Source organism: Lygodium microphyllum, chromosome 3, assembly GCF_053477565.2.
Source record: "Lygodium microphyllum isolate KBCC chromosome 3, Lygodium_microphyllum_v1.1.10, whole genome shotgun sequence".
In the NCBI taxonomy this organism is placed as follows: Eukaryota; Viridiplantae; Streptophyta; class Polypodiopsida; order Schizaeales; family Lygodiaceae; genus Lygodium; species Lygodium microphyllum.
Window position 1 is genome coordinate 67123100 of NC_141137.1, and position 11778 is coordinate 67134877.

General features: G+C 41.4%; 1 protein-coding gene across 2 annotated transcripts; it reads left to right on the forward strand.

Annotated features, from left to right (window-relative positions):
• The first annotated feature begins 1699 nt into the window (after positions 1-1699).
• On the forward strand, positions 1700-11572 carry EMB1579 (ATP/GTP-binding protein family). 2 transcript variants are annotated; one of them, XM_087672242.1, is made up of 22 exons: positions 1700-1990; positions 2610-2738; positions 3158-3439; positions 3536-3594; positions 3684-4334; positions 4683-4728; positions 4804-4896; positions 4999-5054; positions 5308-5422; positions 6013-6230; positions 6421-6484; positions 6567-6734; positions 7431-7467; positions 7543-7985; positions 8456-8530; positions 8688-8762; positions 8985-9287; positions 9369-9434; positions 9539-9598; positions 10626-10667; positions 10758-10820; positions 10933-11572. In XM_087672242.1, the coding sequence occupies exons 1-22, from the start codon at positions 1910-1912 to the stop codon at positions 11017-11019; spliced, it is 3213 nt and encodes a 1070-aa protein (XP_087528368.1). In that variant the 5' UTR covers positions 1700-1909; the 3' UTR covers positions 11020-11572. The 2 variants fall into 2 exon arrangements, with proteins under 2 accessions (XP_087528368.1, XP_087528361.1); XM_087672235.1 differs by having other exon boundaries at positions 1701-1990; positions 3533-3594.
• Positions 11573-11778: the final 206 nt, after the last annotated feature.

The following is an 11778-nucleotide window of genomic DNA, read 5'->3' on the forward strand; positions in this document are numbered from 1 at the left end:
AGACTAATCCTTGAGTAGTCCATTTTGTCTTAATAAGTGTTGTGTCAAGTGTGGTTTTGGTTTTAGCATTGGTAGGTATTTGCACTTTGTTACACTCAAAGCACACCATTTGTCGCTTGGGAAGCTCGTTGTTTGTTCCCACCCTACCCCCCACCCCCCCATTTTTCACTTTTATGCATTGGTGGTTTTTGCACATTGCTATGTGGCGTGAAGCGTGCCATTTGTTGTGTGTGAAGCACACCATCTATCCTTTTTGTAATCATTTGCAAAACACCTAGCAAGCTTGCCAGCTAGTATATCCTACATATGGAGGAAGTTTTGTAAACACATAATTGATGGTTTAGATGGGTTGTGGTCAATCAAGCTAATGACTTGTTCAAAGTATTTAAGCTTGCATTGTTTTCTAATGCAATTAGCAATAAACCTAGATAGAAGCACGATCATTAGTACACAATGAATGTAAAAGCATATCCACACCTCTCTTCCCAACCATGAAAGAATTCAAGCAGGGCTAGACCCAAGAAAAAAAAAAGAGAGAGAGAATCACGAGTGCATGTAATCCCAATGTAAGATGATGTAGCATGAGTGCAATACATAAATCACATAGGGTTAGGTTGTTTATTGTAGCATTCAACTCAAGAATATGAAAACATCACAACTTAGTCAAGGTGGCTCTTTAATGGCAAATGCACATGTGATCTTTATTAACCTAATAATAGAGCCCTCTAGGCATCCAACTAAATAAAATCTACAATTTATTGCTCTTTTACAATTCAAATGAGATTTGCCTAAGGATATTGCTATCACAACACAACTTGTAGGCATATTGAAGGCACACCAAGCAAATGCAAGAATCTTTCCACATGTAACGAACTCGTTCATGTCACATAGACCACATCCATTGCAAAGTTCTCAATATAGAGCTAACATGCTAGTGTCGATGGTGAGACACTAAACCACTCGAGCATTCATAGTATGCACAATAGCGATTCTAGTCTTGGCTAACATGTTACCATTCATATCGTAGTACTAGCTAACATGTTAGCATTCATATTGCCTAGGCCACGTCTATTCCAATATTCATGACAAAGTTTGCATGTTACTATTATTAATAAAACTTTGCTTACTTTGGTCTTAATATTCTCTATGCACACACCAATTCTAGCATTCTTGAAAGAAAGCCAACATGCTAGCATCATTATTTTGGTCTCCATGCACACATCTACTCCAAGAGAGTTAACATGTCGCTACTAGTTTATTTTGGTCATCCTCTCCACACCTAGCATTTATTACCCTTATACCTTGTTTTTGTTTGGTCCAAATCCTATCCAAGCACACATCAATTGTAGCATTCTCAATAGTGCTAATGTGTTACCCTTGTTTATTTGGTCTCAATCCTCTCCAGGCACACGTCTATTCTAGTATTCTTGACGTGTTAATTGGTATTTTAATATTGTTTATTTTGTTCATCCTCTCCACACCTAGCATTTACTATCATTATAACCTCCTTTTTTTGGTCTAAATCCTCTCCCATGGATTGCAGCATTCTTGATTTTTTTGGGCTTATTCCTCTCCCGGCACAAGTCGATTCCAATACTGTGATTATAACCTTGCGTGTTTTGGTCTAAATCCCCCTCCAAGCTCACAAAAGTGGTTGTTACGAGAGGCCCATGTGAACGCTCCCTTTCCTGCTTCTTTCCTTCATTCTAGGGTTGCTCCGTTTTCTTTAGTGGATCGTCATCCGTCAGAGGTTTTTGAGAAATAGGACAGCGGTCGCTCGCACACAGACAGAGAGGGCGGAGCTTCGTTTCGTCTTCCGTTAGAGGTTTTTGCGAAATAGGTCAGGCCGCGCTCGCACAGAGAGAGAGAGAGAGAGAGAGAGAGGCGGGAGCTTGGTTTCCGCGTAATCATGGACCAGTGGAGCTTGTCGCGGGCTCTCGCAGCGCAGCAGCAGCAGCAGCAGCAACAACAACAACAGCAACAACAGCAAGTAAGTCTCTTCACTCTCTTGCCTGCTATTGCCAGCTTTCGCAGATAATCATTCTTGGCAAGAAAATTTTTACTCACCCTACCTGCTAGTCTTCCCTAGTCATGATGCGCGTCAGATACACATATTCTCCATTGGTTTATGCATTTATTTGCCTATCTGCTTATTTGTCATCTCCCCCATGTCTGTTTCGAAGGCTCGACTTTGCGCATCAGAAGTGCATATTCTTATTTTTCTCCTTTTCCGGGTATTTGTGTGCTTGTCATGAGATTGAAACTCTTGAATTACCCCGGCTCGGAATAAAGAATTGCAAGAATTTGTCATGCATAGGCTAGTTCATGGCATCAGATGAGTCGAGATGATATGGCGTATTCTTTACCTTGTTTATTATTTTTGTGCATTTGTATGGCATCAGGTAAGCCAATTTGGATGTGATGCACATGGCGTGCACCTCACTTTCTCTAATGACTGCAATCCTATTCACCTTGGGATAGACGTCTGCATAGAAAACTTGCACACTTTATTAATCCAAAACTTCTAGACAATGCTTCACCTCAATTTATGCCATTACTTTCCAGGGCTCTGAATGATACTTAATTTTTACTTGTTGGCATCATCTCAGGCACACCCAACTCAAGCTGGTCAGTTTGGCTATTCAGCGGCTGCTTATTCTGGACAGCAGGGTGGCTCTGGTGCATATGCTGCACAGTTGTATTCCCAACAAGGTTACGGCCAAATTTATGGGCAGCAGGTTAGATGCTTTCGGGGATATTCTGTTCTGCTGATACTTTGGTGTCATTATGTATGGAAAGTTTGTTCTGGGGACAGACCGATAGAACTAACTGAAGTCTATGTCTCCATTTGTTCAACGAGATTCCTATAGGTTGATGAAAGTTCAAAACCTGTCATTTCATGGTGCAGTGTAGGCAATGCTCGTTAACATGGAAAATTGCTTATAGGTTTGGTTGGTTGAGTTGGGAACTGAAAAGCTACTTAGGTCAGCAACATTGTCATCAAAGTTTAGCTTGCTCCATACTTGAAAAAGTCTAACCAGCTCAGAATCTAGGATCATAGTAACATTAGATGTTATGGTTTGGGTGGTTGCTGTTGTAATGCACTAACTCAGGTAGAGGTGCATGCGAACTCATTGATTCTCTGCGTTGTCTATAGATTCTTGGTTCAGGTGCTAAAGCAGGAGCTTCTGACGACTATCAAGCAGCAGCTGCAGGAAGAGCAGGAGCTGGGTTTGGTGGCAGCGCTTCTGTGAATACATCCGGTCTATATGGTATAGATGCAAAGTTCTCAGGTTCAGGTTTTAGTGCTGCTAAAACAGATCAACTCGGTGTTAATCAGAAAGGTTCAGACTATCTTTTGGCTCAGTATTCTAAGAGTCAACCCTCCTACACGGTGGAGGGGCCGAATGATGTGTTAGCTCGCTATTCGGATTCACAGGTAGTGCTTTGGGTTTAATGTTTTTTGACATGCAGCTGCTGGTATTTTTCAATAAAAATACTAGCTAATTGATTCTTCCTCGAACTTCAACAGCAGCAACTGTTGCAGTCAGCTTTAAGGCAAGGGGTCACACCTTCTATAGATGGTGGTCTGAGGTATGGAATCTTTTCTCATCCTTTTTCTGGGTCTTCTATATACAACACTGCAATTCGCCCTATGCACTGACATCTTCAACTTACTCCAGGACTTCGGCTGATTATTTATCAGCTGGGAGAAATGCTGCTGCACGCCCCCCTGCTGGTGCAGGAGATTATGCTGGCAGAGATCTTATAGGAGCTACTTATGGTGTCACAAGATCTGAAGCAGAAGCTGCATTGTTGGCTGGGCGCAGTGGTGTGGGAGTTTTACCCTATGGTTCTCAGCAGGGTGCTGATGCATTAGGTTCTTTGGCTGGAGGCAGGGGGTTGTTGGGATCTATGTATTCATCTGCTGGATATAGTGGTGTAGAACTGGGTCGCGACTATGCTGCAGCCAAAAGCTTGGGAGGTGGTATGAGTGGGCTCTCTGACATTGGAAGCGTGCGCTATGATGATCGTTTGGACGACAGACTTGCTTTGCATCATGAATTTGAAAGAAGGGACGATGATCGACATGAACGAGATCGATCAAGAGAACGTGGGCGTGAACGAGAGCGCTCTTGGGAACGAGAGCGTGAGCGTGAGCATGAGCGGATGAGAGAGCGTGAGAGGCGAGAAAGAGAACGGGTTCGAGAGAGAGAGCGAGAAAGGGAAAGAGAGCTACGAAGACGGGAGAAGACTCCACCCAGGATGTTGCCACCCCGACGGGAAGAAAGGCCAGTCAGAAAAATTTCGCCTCGACGAGATCCTCCGCCAAGGTAACTTTAGTTCTTCATTTGACTTGGTTCGTGTTTTTATGTGCTCAAAATGTTACTGAGCATTTTGTGTAGGAGGGTCCTTGTTCTACCTGGCTGACACTTCAGTCAACTTTGTATGACATGATAGAAGTGTCTATCATCTTGTGAACAGTTTGAATTGGTTGTGTGTTTGATGGTTTGAGTGATGAAATTGATACACATAGATATCCAAATATGAAGGTTTGCCGGGATCTGGATTAAGCTGCAAGATTTAACATGTTTGCTGTTATATGATTGAGATTAGTAAATTGGTTGATTAGCTGTAGGTGAAGCTAATTTTTGGTGCTTTCTTTAATGTTGTGCATCCAGGCTTATTTCTCCTCCCAGAATTAAAAGGCGAGATTATGTGTGCAAGGTGAGTATTCCTGTAGTATGGCAATTCGAAGTGTCTACTTTTCCAAGTGCTAAGTGTGAAATCTCTGGATGATAGGTGGAACCCTACAGTCTTGTGGAGGTGGAAAGAGATTTGCTGTCACTTATTAGGCGGTATCCAAAGCTTTTTGTGGCTGCTGATTTTTGTAAGGTAGCTATTTTGAGGATTGACAGTCTCCTCTACAGGTACTAGTTATTATTATGATATTGGCATTTGTCTGATTTCAGTATCGGACTTGTTATTTTCCCATAGGCTGTAGCTTGTTGGATGAAGGAAGGAGTTGAAATCAACCTCAATCAGCCTGTGAGGTCAGTGCCCTTGATTTTTGTAATGTGATACTTTACCAATGTATTTAAGAACGAGTTTGAGTGGTCCTGATTGTGGCTTTATCCAAACTTTGCCATCTGGTGTCTGATTGTTGGTTCTTTATAAAAAGATTCAACCTCAGATGATATAGGTTCCTAGGGTGCTTATTAATGGATATGAGCTGGCAGCATGCTCAGCTCTTGTATTAGTTCTCTGAATAAAATCCCCCCCTTGACCTGGAATGCGATGCAACAGCTTCGAGCACGATGCAGTAGACGTAGTGGAGGAAAGCGACTCAAAGGAGACCTCAGGAACAACATTTGCTGATGAAGTCAAAGGACCGAAGGAGAGCATCATCTGGTCAGCCAAGGTAATGGAGCGCTGGAAGTCACGCACGGGTCATTCATTATGGGCTGCACAGACTGATGGAAGCTTTGGTGGCGTTGTGGTCTTCTTGACAAAGGACAGGCGGCAGCTGCAGCTGCCACTTTCTTTTGGTCTATGTTATTGTCTTCTTGCACCACAAATCATCGTGCACCCTTTCTAGTATTTCCCGCTTTCTTGTTGACTTCTTCGGGAAACTTTGCATTGTGCACTTCGTTCATGCTTAAAATCTCCCTGCTCTTTTTGGATCTAATTGACAACCAATTTAGGGCCGTATGTGTGGCTTGGTACACTGTAACAATTGTGGGAGCTTTACTTTGCCAGTAGTGGTTTAAATGTTTGTGGAAAGCCTTTTCACAGGGCTTTCTTTTATGGGTTGATCTGATACGTAGAATTAAGTGAAGTTTGCTACCTTTTGAGACATTGCTTCCTTTTATGTTAGTTCCAAATCTTGGATATGGTACCTATGGATTGTTGAAGACATTCTATTTTAGCCCGCTTGCTGGGAGAACAAGAGATTGTTTTATCTGCCTGTATTGATGATTATGGATTTTCCTGTTATTGGTGGTGGAACAGGTCATGCTGATGAGTGGTCTGGGCAGTGATAATTTGAAAGAGTTACTGTCTGACAAAGCCACTGAAGATAGACCAATGCACATGCATAACTTCTTAAGGTTTGTGGTCCTTCGAAAAGATCGGAGTGCTTTGATGGCGGTTGGTGGCATGTGGGATAGGATGCTTGATGGAGGAGATCCATCAGAGGATGATACTGTTCTGATTCGCACTGCTATCAGGTTTGAGCAGGTTTCCATTCTTTCAAGTTTGTGCATGTGTGCAGTTTGAACTGAAAGGACAAGTATGCACCTTTGTCTAGGTATACTGCACCTTTTCTTTTCAGGCATGTGCATATATGAGTGTCCAGATTTTTACCTCTTCTTTGAACTAACTGGAGTAGGTTTCTAATGCAAAAATTCATGTCATCAGGTGTACTAAAGAGCTCACTGAGCTTGACCTATCAGGTGTCTTAAACTGGACTCGATTTATGGAGGTTAGTATATGCAGCTCAGTCCTGCAATGGCTTTTGTGGATTGGTTTCTTTCCAGAGCATTCATTACCTTTTTTTCTTGCAGGTACACTATGATAGGCTAAGGGAGGATGGATCAAACTATAAGGAGATCACAGTCCTTTTCCTTCCTGATTTGTCTGGATGTCTTCCGTCTTTGGAGAGTTGGAAAATGCAATGGAAACAGAAAAAGGAGGCTAAGCTTAAGCGAGAAGCATCAGCCAAACCAGAAAAGGTATTTGTACTATGAGACTCTAAAATCATGCCGACATGTCGCATCAGAGATCCTCATCAAGTCAATGCGATTGTTTCTACTTCTTATTGTTATTGTTGGTCTGCACTGAAATAGATTTTCTTTCACTTCAAAAAATGGCAAAACAGCTGTGGGGCTGACTTTGTGTGAATATTGACCCTTGCAATTCTCTTCTAATATTGTGGAGTTTGTTGCTAACTTTACCCAGCATCCTGCTTTAATTTCTACAGCTACAAGATGGAGCTAGTTATCATTGTGCATTGCTATTCTGCTACCTTCTTTCCTTTTTTAACCCTTTGCATGTTGAAGGGGGCTATCTTCACATGCTTATCTCTGTTGTCAAGGGTGATATGGCAGCATGAATAGTGCAATGCTACCACTCTGCTAGTGCGTAAGCTGTTATGAAGCATCTCTCAGCTTGTTTCCCTTATTTTTTCTGAGTATTCCTAAGTTTTGATCTTTCCTCGCAATGATATCTTGTACCTTTTGTTGTTTTACATGGCCTAGTAAAAGGCCAGGTTGAGTTGATCGCCAAGGAAAATGATATCTTGTACCTTTTGTTGTTTTACATGGGCCTAGTAAAAGGCCAGGTTGAGTTGAGCGCCACAGTTGCTGATATTATCTGTGCTAAAGTGTGGCTACTTACTTTCTGACAAACTAAAGTCTGGATTATTTCAGGATGGAAAATCTGGAGATGTGAGTGAATCACTGAAAGGTATATCAGCTCATATGCTTCTATTGTTAATTGGTTCTAATAGCAATGCCTTATTCTAACAACTTTTTGCTTTAGGGAATGCAAATGGCACCAAAGCAGATAAGGATGGCAAGCTTTCAGAGTCTAAGAAAGAAAAAGATGAGAAGAAGGAAGACAAGAAAGATAAAAAGGAAAAAGAAGAGAAAAAAAGTAAAGAAGAGAAGAAAGAAAGAGACGTGAAAGATGAGAAGAAAGAAAAAGATGTGAAAGAAGAGAAGAAAGAGAAAGATGTGAAAGAAGATAAAAAGGAGAACAACATTAAGAAAGAAGAGAAGAAAGAGAAAGACACTAAAAAAACAGAGAAAAAGGAGAAAGTTGACAAAAAGGATAAAAAGGATAAAGAGGAGACAAAGGTAGACAAGGATATCAAGGAGAGTAAGGATAAAAGTGCAGACAAGAAGGAAAAGGCAAAATCCGAAGAGGAGGCTCCTTTGACACTGGGGTTTTTTCTCACAACTAAGCGCAGCTCAACCTCAAAGGTAACTTTGACCACCCCTTATTTGGGAGTTTCTCTGTGAAACTGTTGGATTCTGTAGTAAGTGGCCTTTTTCAGGTAACTGGGTATGTTTTTTACCCTGAGATCCTTGTTGTGTATTGTGTCTCTGAAAACTGTTGGCCTGTGTAGTTTTTGCTTTTCTTCTCCTTTACTGGAGTCACTTTACAAGGAACCTTATTGCTTAATGGATTCGATTTGCTTGGGTCTTTTGAATGCATTTTATGTTTTTGTTGTTTCAAATCATGAAATACGCAGAAGGTCATAAAGAAAGCGGCCTCTTTCTGTTTACTGTGCATCTTTTCTATCCTGAGATTCATCTTCTGAATACTTTTGATGTTGTCCAGGAAGTTCCGTTTTATTTATGACTAAGCATTGGAAAATATAGCTGGGACTAGAGAATAGAGAACCATTATCTTATATGTTATGCTTGATCTGAGACATTATCATTTACAGGTCCGTTCAATCTCTCTCTCTCTGGATGGCCTTCTGGACTATGATGAAAGGGATAAAGAAGAATCCACATTTGAGGTCCGAGTTTCTTCATGTGTATGAAATTCCTGATTGTTCATTATTTAGGATGTCTTCTCAGCTCCATCCTTGTCTTTAATGTTTGAGCTTTCTCATGCATGTATCTTCTTGGGTTCTGGTAATGATGTTCTCTTTGCTTTTACAAATCACTTTGCAGCTCTCTTTGTTTGCGGAATTTTTCCAAGAGATGCTGCAATTCAAGTTTGGATGCTCTGTCTTAGCATCACTAGAGGTACAAACAGATACACATAAGGTTCCTTTGTGTGTGTTGCCTTCAGAGTTTAAGAAGCATCGATCATTGATGCATTGTGTGACGGTAAAATTATGCTGTGTGCAGTTATATTTAAGACTCTTACCTACACTGTGGGGATCTTGTCTGCAGATATGTGACTCTTGCCAGTTTGTTGTTTTCAGAAATCAAGCACTGATACCTGATGCATTGCTTGGTTTGTAGGATTTGCACAAAGTTGTCTTGGCAAGAAAGAAAGAAGAGAAGAAACGTGGGCGGCATGACGAGAAGGACCTTGAAACTGCAGGGTCAAAGAAGAAGTCCAAGTTTTCTGATAAGCCTACTGCTGATACTAAGAGTGATGACAAGGCAGAGAAGAATGATGAGAAAGCTGGGAAGGGTTCTGTAGAGAAGGATGAGAAGAAGGATGATAAGGAGGACAAAGATAAAAAGGAAGAGGTCACAGTTGTGAAAGATATTGATGCTGCCATGCAGGAAGCTTCTCTAATAAACTTCGAAGACTTGGAGGTGTGTTCTTTTGCGATTAAGCTTGGTACAGGATTAATTTTGAACTCCATGTCGCTAAATATTTCAGCTTCATGTCTTCAGGAGGAAATGCAGCAGAAGTCTGAATCACAGGAAGGCAGTCCTGACGATGAGAAAGATGATACTGAGGTTTGCTGATATGCCCTTCTACTACCTGGCACCAATTCAATCTAGTATTGATGACATTGATCATTAGTGCTATCTAACGAGTGCACTTTGCCATCTTTTTGCAGGAGGGAAGCAAAGAGGAAAAATCTGAAGGGAAAACTGCTGTGGATGAGGATCTTCTGAAGGTAACAGTGGTGGTTCCATTAAAAGAGGGGCACTGTTTGTAAATGATTTTTTCTGGTTGGCTTGGTCAAAGTTGCCAAGTAGATCTGAGGCAGGATTTCTGCTAACAGGGGAAGAAAGAAACCAGGTGTTGTCACGAGTAATTGCCCGGAATAGGATGTTATCCTTGCAAACCAATATTGCCCATTTTGCATAGTATATTGGAAGTACTAGTATGACCTTGAAGGTTGTCCATTTCGTATCAAACCGTGAATGTACTAGTTCGAACAAAGATGCCAGTTTTTCCAACAGGGCATGAATGTGTGATGTTTTTAGGGGCAATCCAATGCCAGAGGGTACATGGAAGCTTTAGCTCTCCTTTTCACTTTGGTGGGTGTTAAAGGTGGGATTTCTTCTTGCAGACGCAAATTGGAATCTGACCTGGTTAGTGGGGGATATATTCTGTAAGATCTGGACGACCTTTGTCTCTCATATTCCCCTACCTTCTTGTGCAGCGTAGCATGTACTATGTTTAACTTGATTCATGAATGCAAGCAAAGAGCTCCAAGTGGTTGCTGGCAGCCTTCGGTCTATTTAGATTCAGAATATATTAGAATTATGGCAGTCCCTGTCTTCAAAGCCATTTTAGAGGAGTTTTACATCATTCAATGACCCTTCACTCTCCCGTGGATTTCTTTTTAGTTATTTGTCCACCAGGCTAAAGGCCACTCCTAGTTATGGCCTGATTTTAAGCATAGAGGCAATGCTTAGATCTGCCCTTCTTGCACACAAGGTCTTCACTGTGTAGAGGTGCCAGTACCCTGTTGTTTCTATATCAGACAAGCTTGCAAATGTGATTGCGTTTGGGAGATCTAGGTTGCAGGCAACACACTGAAGTTCAAAGAATGCAAGCGATACATGTTTTGTTAGTCTTGAAGAGCATGGTCCAGATGCTTGTTAGGGAGTGCAGAGTCTTGATTTTTCATGGATAGATCTTCCCTCATTCTGACTTGATGATTGACTTCCATTTTTGACATGCAATATTTGCAGGCATACAGGTATTTTGACAAAAATCGAGTGGGATTTTTGAAGGTGAGGCATTTCTTTTGTGCCTAATTTTGTTTATCTGATATGCATATTCTAATCTGATGACATAAGCTGCAAGAAATATTACTTTTGCAGGCTGAAGATGTCCGTCGCCTGCTGCATATACTTGGGAAGTTTCTAACCTCTCGATGGGTAAAGGTAAATTGTATAATTTACTTTTTCTCTGCTTGAAAAGTTTAAAGGGCTCTTTTGGAAAAGCTTAGTCATTATGGGTGCTGGTGGTCATTATTGGTGGTGGCATCTCTTGCAGGATATTGCTGCAAGTGCTCTCTTGGAATGCAAATCCAGAGATGACCGCATTACATATGAACGTTTAGCCAAGAAAGATGCTGAGTAGTCTGAAGAGTTGTTATTTGATGCACTTTCTTTGAGCCAAGCATTTTGGTGGGCAGTATTTGTTTGAAAAGTGCCTAACTGGAGAGAGAGCTGCAATTTGCTTTGGACATGGATGTGGCCCGTTCACCATCTGAATTGTCGATTGGAGTTTGCCAAAGTTAACACCCAAGTACAGCTAGTTGGTGTCATTGAGGGGCACAACTACTCCGCCGGGATTCCACTTGTGCTGGAATATTGAAGATGGTCTAGGCCTGAGAACATTGAGCCATGTGAAGTGAATACTTTATAGAAGATTGTTGAAGGGTTTGTGAGAATGAAACATCTGGTTAAGCTGCCTAACTTATTTGTACAAATCTTACTTACCTTCCATTCTACACACAACAGGATCAAGAATCCTACAACCAGAGCCAGTAACATCACTGGGAACAGAGTGCACACAATGATGTGCATCAAGCTTTCTTGCTACAAGGATTTTCCTGGAAGCTTCTAGTGCCAACTTACTGAAAAAAAGCGGCCTGCTGAATGATAATATAGTGCTTCAATTGCATGGAGAACGTAGATATGAATGTCTCATCTGGTGTAGTTCTCCTGACGTCCATGGTTTGATGTCCAAGTCACAGAGCCATATGTTTTTATGTCAAATAGTCGGAGCTTCATATTCTAATACGCAATAAACCATGAGCAGTGGCCATATCTTAGAACACATTTAAAGATTTTAGCATGTCCTTATAGAGGCATGTATGTGGAGAAGTCACTCATA